Source organism: Epinephelus moara, chromosome 21, assembly GCF_006386435.1.
Source record: "Epinephelus moara isolate mb chromosome 21, YSFRI_EMoa_1.0, whole genome shotgun sequence".
In the NCBI taxonomy this organism is placed as follows: domain Eukaryota; kingdom Metazoa; phylum Chordata; class Actinopteri; order Perciformes; family Serranidae; genus Epinephelus; species Epinephelus moara.
This window is the reverse complement of record NC_065526.1, coordinates 39,374,858-39,386,566: the sequence shown is the minus strand read 5'-3', so window position 1 is coordinate 39,386,566 and position 11,709 is coordinate 39,374,858. Positions and strand designations below refer to the sequence as shown.

Here is an 11,709-nt window from a genome sequence, read left to right as displayed (position 1 = left end):
ACGTTTATGCTGTAAAGCCCTGTGAGGCAAATTGTGATTTGTGATATTGGGCTTTATAAATAAAATTGATTGATTGATTGACTCACTGTTTTAACCATACCCTCGATCTAGTTCTGACATATGGAATTGAAATTGATAACCTAACAGTCTTTCCACAGAATCCCTCGCTATCGGATCATTATTTGATTACTTTTGATTTCTTTTTACTCGATTATACGCCACTCAGCAACAGTTACTCTACTGCTGTTGCAAAATTTAAGGAAATGATTCCTCCGTTGTTAAATTTAATACCATGTCCTTCAGTAACAGAGGTTTCCCGTACCGACTTTAACCTCTCCCGAATTGGTCATCTTGTCTATAGCGGCGTAGGCTCACTGCAAACAACACTCGACTCCGTAGCACCTCTTAAAAAGGAGTTAACAAAGCAAAGAAAGTTCGCTCCTTGGTATAACTCTCAAACCCGTAAGTAAAAACAAATATCATGAAAATTTGAAAGGAATTGGCGATTAACCAAACTGGAAGAGTCTCGTTTAATCTGGGCAGACAGGCTCAAAACGTGTAAGAGGGGCCTCCGCAATCCCAGAGCAAACTATTACTCAGCTTTGATAGAAGAAAATAAGAACAACCCCAGGTTTCTTTTCAACACTGTAGCCAGGCTGACTGAGAGTCAAAGCTCTATTGAGCCTTGTATTCTTTCAGCCCTTAGCAGTAATGATTTTATGAGCTTTTTTAATGACAAAATTCTAACTATTGGAGGCAAAATTCATGACTGCCTGTCCTCAGATAGTACCTATCTGCCCTCAAACACAGCTGTAAGACCTAATATATATTTAGATTGCTTCTCCCCGATTTCTCTTCAAGAATTGACTGCAGTGATTTCTTCATCTAAATCATCAACATGTCTCTTAGACCCCATCCCAACTAGGCTACTTAAGGAAGTCTTACCTTTAGTTAACACTCATATATTAGATATGATCAATATATCCTCATTAACAGGCTATGTACCACAGTCTTTTAAGGTAGCTGTAATTAATCTTCTCCTAAAAAAGCCCACCCTAGACCCAAGAGGTGTTAGCCAACTATAGACCAATATCTAATCTTCCCTTTATGTCAAAGATCCTTGAGAAAGTAGTCGCAGACCAGCTGTGTGATTTTCTCCATGATAATAATTTATTTGAGGAATTTCAGTCAGGATTTAGAGTGCATCATAGCACTGAGACAGCACTAGTTAAAATTACAAATGACCTTCTGATTGCTTCAGACAAAGGACTCGTCTCTGTACTTGTTTTATTAGATCTTAGTGCGGCATTTGACACAATTGACCATCAAATTCGGCTACAGAAACTGGAACATTTAATTGGCATTAAAGGTTCTGCACTAAGCTGTTTTAAATCTTATTTATCTGATCGTTTTCAGTTTGTTCATGTTCATGATGAATCATCCTTACATAGTGAAGTTTGTTTTGGAGTTCCGCAAGGTTCTGTGCTCGGACCAATCCTATTTACTCTATACTGTATATGCTTCCTTTTGGGTAACATCATTAGAAATCACTGTAAATTTCCATTGTTATGCGGATGATACACAGTTGTATTTATCGATGAAGCCAGAAGAAACTAATCAATTAACTAAACTTCATAACTGCCTTTAAGACATAAAAACCTGGATGAGCACCAATTTCCTTATGTTAAATTCAGACAAAACTGAAGTTATTGTTCTTGGCCCCAAACAACTCAGAGACTCTGTATCTGATGACATAGTTTCTCTAGATGGCATTGCTCTGGCCTCTAACACTACCGTAAGAAACCTCGGAGTAATTAATATTGCCTCGGTGTGTGAATACGCAAAAACTATGTCGGACTCCGTAGTTTTCCCTGGACCCCTCCCAAATCTGACCACTGATGACATGTTTAGCTGCATGTCATCATTTAATCGTTGGCTGTCCAGGTGGTGTCCAGCAAACGATGTGGGTTTCATTAACCATTGGCAAACTTTCTGGGGAAAACCTGGTCTTATTAGGAGAGACGGCATTCATCCCACTTTGGATAGAGCTGCACTCATATCGAGAAATCTGGCAAAGTTTATTTATTCTTATTATCTTATTTATTTTATATCTTATTTATTTATTCATTATCTTATCTTATCTTATTTATTCAAGATTTGTCTTTTAATTCTCATTTAAAACAAACTACTAGAACACTGCGCTCTGAGAATGCAGGGTTAATCATGGTCCCTAAAGTCTTCCAAAAGTAAATCAGGAGCCAGAGCCTTCAGCTATCAGGCTCCTCTCCTGTGGAATCATCTTCCTGTTGCGGTCCGGGAGGCAGACACCGTCTCCACATTTAAGACTAGACTTAAGACTTTCCTCTTTGATAAAGCTTATAGTTAGGGCCGGCTCAGGCTTGCCTTGTACCAGCCCCTAGTTAGGCTGAATTAGGCCTAGTCTGCCGGGGGACCTCCTATAATACACCGGGCACCTTCTCTCCTTCTCTCCTTTTCTCTCTCTCTCTCTCTCTCTCTCTCTCTCTCATGTCCTGTTACTGCATCTTGCTAACTCGGCCATACTGCGTGTTACTAACAAGGCTTCTTCTCTGGAGCCTTTGTGCTCCACTGTCTCGCAGGTTAACTTCCATCACAGCGGTGCCTGGATAGTGTGACATGTGTGGTTGTGCTGCTGCCGTGGTCCTGCCTGATGCCTCCTGCTGCTGCTGTTATCATTAGTCATACTTCCACTGTTACTGTACACATATGATTATTGTCACATACATATACTATCAGATGTTAATATTTACTTTCAACATATTGTACCACAATAGCCAGAATCATAATTATAATATGGTAGCGATGGTAGCTATTTTGGATTTTGAGATCTCACAAATTTAGAGAAATTTTCTAACTTTAATAGATTAAAGAATCCATTGAGAAGCAGACCTCAGCTTTTCACCATCATGGAATCACTGGACATGACCCAGCTATATGGCATTCACACTAGGCAATTTGAGTGGCACCATCCCTCTTGTTAGCAAAATGACCATAATGTTTCCCCCATGTTAACTTGCCATCCGTGTCCATCCCCGGGGGTCCAAACCTAGATACCATCCTTCCAGACCCAGACCTATAAGTGATAAATTATTGAGAATTATTACAACCTGGGGGCAGCATGGTGGTGTAGTGGTAAGCACTGTTGCCTCACAGCAAGAAGGTCTCCAGGTTCAAACCAGCCAGCCCTTCTATGTGGAATTTGTATGTTCTTCCCATGTTAGCGTGACTTTTCTCTGGGCTCTCCATCCCTCTCTCCCTTGTGGTCCTCCCACAGTCCAAAGACATGCAGGTTAGGTCAATTTGTGACTTTTAATGGCCCTAAGTTTGAATTTGAGAGAGATTGTTTGTCTATCTCTGTGTGTCAGCCCTGTGATAGTCTGGCAATCTGTCCAAAGTGTACCCTGCCTCTCACCCAATGTCAGCTTGGTTAGGCTCTAACACCCCGTGACCCTGAAGAGGATAAGTGGTTATGGATAATGAATAAATGAATTTATAACATTTTGATGAAGCATTTTTTGTAGCTAAAAATGACCTTTTGTGCATTCATGTTACAATGTAATTTACTGGGAATATATACTTGCATGTATTCGACTGGCCAGCACAGCACCTTGCTGGATGACATGATGTTTCTTTACAGCAAAAGTTGAGTCAAGTTCAACTTTTTGTTTTTGAGTCATTTGCACTGGCTTACCCACTGCATTGACGGGCTGCTTCAGTTTACATAAATGAGAGGGCTACACATTTTCACAAAGTTCACAAGTTGTTCTATCTGTGGACTTACCTTTGAAAATTTGGCACGGCCCTAAAAGTAATGCAGTGTGGGAAGTGGCCCAGTCCAGGTGCTTTCCCAACCAAATTGGAGGTTTAGCTGATACCTGGCACATTATTGGTTTTATAAGCCTCTGCATCCGCGTGCCTGTGAGAAATTTTTTTAAAATTTGGCCCAAATGTCCACTTGAACTCAAAGATGAAGTGATTAGATTTTAGTGGCAAAAGGTCAAAAGTCAAGGTCACTGTGACTTTGCATCTATCTCATTCTTGTGAATGTGATATCTCAAGAACACCAGGACGGGGCGTCGGTGGCTTAGTGGTAGAGCAGGCGCCCCATGTACAAGGCTGTTGCCGCAGCAGCCCGGGTTCGTCTCCAGCCTGTGGCCCTTTGCTGCATGTCACTCCCCCCCCCCCTTCACGCTTGTCTGTCCTATACATTAAAGGCTAAAAAGCCCCAAAAAATATCTTAAATATATAAGTTATTTTACACATGGAGGATACTAGCAGCAACAAAGTGTGAAAAAAAAGAAAAGAAAAAAAAAACAACTCAACTCCCAGCATTACCGAGCATCAGTTTTATATCAAGCAACTAATGGTCTTATTTTCTGTGTTTTCAGGTATTTACCAATTCAGAGTCCCAGAGTCCTCCAAGTCTGGGACTTCAGTTGGAAGAATTGTAGCCACAGACAGAGACATCGGCAAGAACGCTGAGATGTATTTCACCATCGTCAGTGGAGACGGCATGGACATGTTTGACATCTCCACTGACAAAGACACCCAGGAGGGAGTCATCAGCGTCAGCAAGGTGAGAGGGAAGATATCTAAACTGTGGAGTTTACATACTTTCGATTTTTCCTTGAAGGCATCGTGAGCAAGGTAGACAGACTTAGTGGCTGCGCAAAGAAACTCCTCACAACTGTAACTCCCCCATGTTGACGGCAGAGCATGTAGCAAGGGCAGGTGTCTAAGAAACCAGTGTTGCCAACTTAGTGACTGTGTCGTTATATTTAGCAACTTTTCAGACCCCTTTAGCGACTCTTTTTCAAAAAGCGACTAGCGACAAATCTAGCGACTTTTTCTGATGTTATTGGAGACTTTGACGTGAAAGCATGTATCGTTCTTATTCTTCTCAACGAACAGCAGATGCTGCCGTGGGCTCCTCCCCCGCCCTTAAGCACTTACAGGCAGACCAATCCTCCCTCCCAGCAGCAGTCAGAGCAGGAGATGTTAACCCCTCTGTGTCTAGACTGCAAGTGAATTGTACATGCGCAGAGCCACCGCTGGCTGATCCCAACCTGGCTTGCAGTCAGGGCGGGATGTAAATGTAAAATTTTCTTTGTCTAATATAAATCACTGAAAGAAGGTTCATTTGTAGTTCTAAGCATATTCAGGGTGTTTTTTACTCAGTTTTTGTCTCTCCCACGACGTTATTCCTCTCACCTACAGCTTCCATTACAATTACATGCATATGGACAATTATGCAAATTAGGCGATGACGTCATTTAGCGACTTTAAGCGACTTTTAGGACAGCCAATAGCTACTTAGTGTAAGAAACATGTAATTAGACCTGGAGAGACAAGATAACTTCACGAATATTGAAGTGAAAGTCGGCAGAGTTGGCAGAGTGACAGAGCTACTGAGTTACTGTGTGGGAGAGGATTTCATGGTGAAAAGCTGCATTGGGAGTTGTCTCCTATTAACATGGATACCCTGATTACTTAGCTTATTAGCCAGGAAAAATCCCTTTGTTTAACGTTTTGGTAATATGCCATTTTATTTCATGATGTATGGAGCAAAAACCAGTCAGGATATTATGTGTGAAATGAAGTTCTGTGTATACTGTGACCGATATTAATGAGCTGTTTAGCCGACTACATTGTTAGCTTAATTGCGGCATAGATGCTAAAGGCCAAGCTAAATGCTACATCCATAGCCGCTGCTGTAGCTTCGGTTGAGCTCATAAGGTAATTGTGTGTAGTTGTAATGTGTTAAAGCGACTTACCTTTCTGGAAATTTTACTCTTTTCTTTGTTTAGGTTAAAATGCTATTAATAGGCTTATGGTATACTAAAATGTAAGTGAATTCCACCAGAGATACAAACTCATAATTATACCATTCTCAGATGGTTCTAAGAAAATTCTGACCAATCACTGGCTGAACGTCCTGTCTGTCTTCCCCACATGGAAGCCGCTTGACGTAACCGCTCACGTAAAATCCCCCCGGGTTTGCGTTTGACTGTGAAGGACAGGTAACGTTATGTTTAGTTTGCTTCTAATATAACATATAACGTTATATGACAACACAGCATCCATGCTAATGGCTAACGTTAGCCTACTGTAGTGTAGCCTCTGAAACATTAACGTTATCTTCCTTGTGCGTTTCCACTTACTAGTAACGTTAACCCTGCTATCTAACGTTAGCACTGTAACCTTATTCTAAAACTCATCAGTCACCACTAACTCCGGTTGAGTTTTAAAACTCCGGTGTTGCCTTCTCTTCTACTCTTCTCTTGGCGTGTTACACTCGCTCTCCTCTTCCGTGTATCTAACATTAGCTTGCCGACACCTACGTCTATCATAGACGTAATGAGGACGTATAATGGAGGAGGGGGGAGTAGGCTTTTGGAGGGAGGTGGAGTTGCAGGAGGAGGGGGATGGGACTTTGGAGTTGTGGATGTTCAGATTTTTTCTAAGTGCTGTGTGAAATGCAAGAAAGGTAAGAGTTGCTTAAAGTCAATATGTGTACACTGTAAAAAGTGAAGTGTGTGAAATGTGGAGGTTACTGTGTAATTGTGTTATTTTTGAAATACCTTGAAAAACTGTTTAAAGAACTTTGGAGACAGGTTAGTTATAAATGTTTATTATGTTAATACATACTTTGTTAATTGAGCTCTAGTATATTATATAAAGAGACTTTAGGACTGTTTATAAACTGCTCTGATCTCCTTTTGTGACATGGATGCTGTGTCATCTGAATACTGCTTCGTGGACTATGCCACTTTGAGGGGCAGTAGGAAGCACGTCACATGGAATTAAACTGAGGAAATTTATTTTATTTGCATTTTTTTAAATTCTGAAATCTCAGTGTTGTTTGTTTATTTGCCAAAGTCAACACGAGAACTCTTACCCTTTTCAAAGGAACACAAACCAATGTGAAGCAACTTAAAGGGGTAAGGGTTAAGGGAACTTTTCACATTAAAGGAATACAACTGGAAAAAGCAACCTTTAAAGGATATAACGTTATTTTCTTTGTATGGACATTTCTGAACATTTAATGGACCCTTACAGTCTTTTGTTGGATGTTTACTTTTTTATTTGTTTATTTGGGTCTCATTTTTTGGTTGAAGGAGGTATTTTAATTTTAAGCATACATTCATTAAGGGAAATGTGCACTGTGGATAAAACTGATATGAAGCTTTTGAAATAATGTTCTGCCTTTCATAAACATTGGTTGCATGTGTGTTTGTGTGTGGGCTGGAGGTCTTACTACTCCTTTAAGAGTCTGCTACTGCCAATCTCCTTAACAACCTAGAGAACACAGTGGATCAAGAAACCCTGTGCCCAGATTGAGTTTATTATTTTGTATAGAGAACCCTAGATACAGTCTTAGATCTAGATTGTTAAAATTGATTCCCAATTCAGAGATTTCCCCTTTTCCGGGTACTAGGAGTTACATATACAATGTTAAACTATATAATAATAAAAACTGAAAGCACTTGTGCCAATTACGTAACACGATGCATTTCCTTTTTTTTTTTTTAGATCAATTATTTATTGTTCTTTTTCAAGTTACAGAGGCAGTTATTCTGTGTCCAGCATGACCCAGTACAAACCCCCCAATCCATGCCTAATGCCCTCTATACACTGTGCGATTTTAGCAATCTTATAAGACCATTGCATGACACACTGTGCGACGTGGATCTAATAAACTTTGGTACGACGTCAAGTTTGATGTGTGCAGATTGTACGATGGCCGTTTACTACGGTCACGGTCACGACATACGTCAATATGCAACGTCATCAGCGTGCACCGCATCAGTGTACGTCATCCACTTGCGCCGCCATAGTAAGAGAAAAACCGATCGATGAGCAAAACAAACACAAATGAAGAAGGAAGCACTTGTTGTCATGGCATTTATGTGCATTGAAAAAAGTCTGAAGAAGAGGAGAAGGAGGAGGAGAATGTGGATGCGGTCGTGGCTCGGGAAAAGAGGCCAACTTGGGATGCCAGTTTTGCAAAGAGAGTTGGAGGTAAGTATTTATTAGCATCCACTGGCATTTAGCAGTTAGCGTCGGGTAGAAAACCAGCAGAGTTTAGCTATATATCGCATTTTTCACGTCACTATATCATCGTTTAGACTAATCTGATGTTTGTTAAGTCTATAAACAGAATGATCGAACAAACATTACTATTTCTGTGTGCACGTTTTGTAATTAATAACATGGTCATCGTAGATTAGCTGGGCTAACCGTTAGCTGTTAACATTAGCCGTTAGCGGTGTCTGTAAGTCAGTAACTCAATATACGGTCCATGAAAAAAATATTTTTTTCCAGCGGATATCTTAGTTACAACATGATTGAGCTGGCAAAGCAGTTTTGTGTTGCTATGTGTGGTATTTATTCAGTTTTGGGAAATCACGATGTCTAGAAAGCATCAGTAGCTGCTGCTAACAGTGACAGTTAGCAAAGCTAACATCTGGACATCATCTGTTAAAAGCCTCCTGTTGTCGGATACGACATGAAACTACTCCAGTTAGCTCAATCATGTTGTAACTAACATGATTGTTAGTGATTGAGATGACAACAATATTTCTGAACTGAACAGTGTCTTCATAGAGAGAGCCTGTGTTACTGCTAACGTATTAAAAGTCTGCTTGTTGTATTGGATAGACAGATGATCGAAGCAGCTTCAGAAGACATCCGCTGGAAAATATATTTTTTCACAGATGGTTACAGTTATTGAGTTACTACCATACATATATATATATATATATATATACATACATATATATATATATATATATATATATATATATATATATATATATATACAGTATAGCTAAACTCTGCTGGTTTTCTACCCAGAAGTATTTGTAAACAACAAGGCGATTCCCTCTATAGTGGTTACTGATGTGATTTGCAGACACAAACACACACTACATGTAACTTTACATATAAAATGAGTACTTGAGATGACAACAATATTTCTGAACTGAACAGTGTCTTCATAGAGAGAGTTTGTGTTACTGCTAACGTATTAAAAGTCTGCTTCTTGTATTGTATAGACAGATGATCGAAGCAGCTTCAGAAGTTTTCTCCGCATGGATGTGGACCAGTTCAACGATCTGCTCCAACTGGTGGCTCCATACATTTCTAAAAACAGCACCCAACTGAGACAGGCAATCAGTGCCAGAGAGAGACTGTCCATTACATTAAGATATTTAGCAACAGGTAATATTGTTAATGTCATTATCAGGCTACTCAAAACACACACACACACACAAAATAATTTGTTACAATGAATCTCCATTTGACAGGAGAGTCGTTTTCCTCACTAAGTTTCCAGTACCGTATTGGAAGGAGCACTGTTGGTGTACTTGTAAAGAAGGCCTGTAGGGTGTTGCACCATGTCCTCAAGAAGGATTACCTGAAGGTGAGATCTATTTTGAAGCAGCTAGAATGCAACATGTCAGACATAATTCTTACATTTGTAAAAGAATGCAACATGTCAGACATAATTCTTACATTTGTAAAATAAAATAAATAAATAATAAATCACATATACAAATAGATTGATGTCACTATAATGATTCTCCTCTGTCTGTTTTGTTCTATTTGATTGAGTAGACACCAACTACTGAGGATGAGTGGAGAGAGGTGGCCAGTGGCTTTCAGAACAAATGGCAGTTTCCCCACTGCCTCGGTGCCATTGATGGCAAACACATTGCCATCCTTCCACCAAGCAACAGTGGGAGCACCTTCAGGAATTACAAGTCTCATTTCTCTGTAGTCCTGATGGCTGTGGTAGACGCTCATTACCGTTTTCTGTATGCTAATGTCGGTACTCAAGGCCGAGTGTCTGATGGAGGTGTTTATGCCCACTCGGACCTGAAACAGGCAATGGACAGCACCCTCTTAAATGTTCCTTCAGCTCAAAGTCTACCTGGCACAGATGTTGTCATGCCTTTCATGTTTGTTGCGGACGAGGCTTTTCCACTACACACACACTTAATGAAGCCGTACCCCTTCAGACATCTCGACCATGAGCAGCGCATCTATAATTATAGACTGTCAAGAGCTAGACGTGTGGTAGAGAATGCCTTTGGCATACTTGCCAACAGATGGCGAGTCTTTCTTAAAGCCATTCCTCTAGACCCAGAGGCAGTGTCCTGGATAACCCTGGCTGCTCTGTCCCTGCACAACTACCTGCGAGCACAAGCCACAGACACCTACATCCCCCCTGCTCTGGTAGACATAGAGGATGAGGACCATCACATCACCCCTGGAAGCTGGCGCAGTGACACCACCCTTCAGTCAGTGCTTGCTAGCGGAGATCGAAATGCTACCAGAACTGCGAAGGAGCAGCGTGACAGACTGAAAGACTACTTTTCCTCACCGGCAGGTTCTGTGTCTTGGCAGGAACAAATGCTCTAATGTAAAGGAAAAAGATGCTAAAAGTTGCTTAAAAAAGGATGCTATAAGTTGGCAGGAAATGCAAAAACCCTCCTTCATTTGAAACAAGTACTGTTTGTACATACATCATTTACAATAAATGGAAGTAAATGAAACTGGAATGGTTGAAATCTTATTGTATTTTTTATTTAGACAATTGAAGTAAGTTTGTCAAATAAAACACTAGATTGTGCAAATAATTCTAACCACAACCCTGAAATGTATTTGAAATTTGTTTAAGTGTAATGAAGAACAATCGACAGTAAGTATACAGCTTGTATCTCTTTTGACATAAAGCCAGATATTTCAAAACTTAACTTACATACATTAAAATTTGATATATATACATCAAAACAAGCAACTTTAAAACAGCATATTGTAATGACTTTTTACTTGAAAAGATGTAAAAACAGTAGCATCATCGCAACTTTCTTATACAACTGTAAACTATTGTTTGTGGTTCTTCATGAAAGTTCAACAAGATTAAAATAGTCATGAAAATGAACATATTTGGCTAGGCAAGAACCCTGACATAACCATACCTTTATCAAAACAGTAACAAGTTACATGAACTTAACATCTATTTCTTTAAGAAAAAAATCCTGTGTCAAAGTGCAATTATGAACATGCACAAACAAAAATAAGTGATAGCAGCTTTACTACTTATTAAAGGGATAGTTCGACATTTTGGCAAATTCACATATTGCCGTAATCCCTATAATTATATGAGTAGGTACATTACCTTTATTGTCAGTGCGTGCTGTTCTGAGATCGGTGGGGCAGAGCTGCCCGCTGAAATGGAGGTGAACAGTACAGGTCCCTCTCTCCCTCAAAACTAGTCAAATACACCATCAAATGACTCCAAAATGCTCTTGTGGACAACTTGTAGCTTACACATTCACCACGCTATGAAATGATAATGTAATATTATGAGACAGAGTTGTTTTGAAGCCAAACGTAGAGCCGGAACTACATTCCAGACATACAGTACTTGGGTCCATGTCATTGGTTCGACAGCCCATTGGTTCGACATCCCATTAGTCCGACTGTCTCCGGTGCTGAACGGCTCGCGGCGGGCGTATGGTGTGCCGCGACCGGCTTGAGGCGGAGCAGGCTCATGGCTTATGTGTTTGTCACTTTCTTTTTCATTTTAACCCACACCATGATCTTTTCCTGACCCTAACCAAGTGGTTTTTGTGCCTAAACTTAACCAGACCTTAACCACAG

General features: G+C 40.2%; 1 protein-coding gene across 2 annotated transcripts in view; it reads left to right on the top strand.

Moving 5' to 3' along the window:
* Nucleotides 1-11,709, top strand: part of LOC126408965 (cadherin-6-like) — a 331,509-nt gene that overhangs the window by 232,394 nt on the left and 87,406 nt on the right. For both annotated transcript variants that reach the window (XM_050074787.1, XM_050074788.1), the window contains exon 6: nt 4,428-4,615. In XM_050074787.1, coding sequence (XP_049930744.1) covers nt 4,428-4,615 — 188 coding nt within the window. The remainder of the gene's footprint in view (nt 1-4,427; nt 4,616-11,709) is intronic.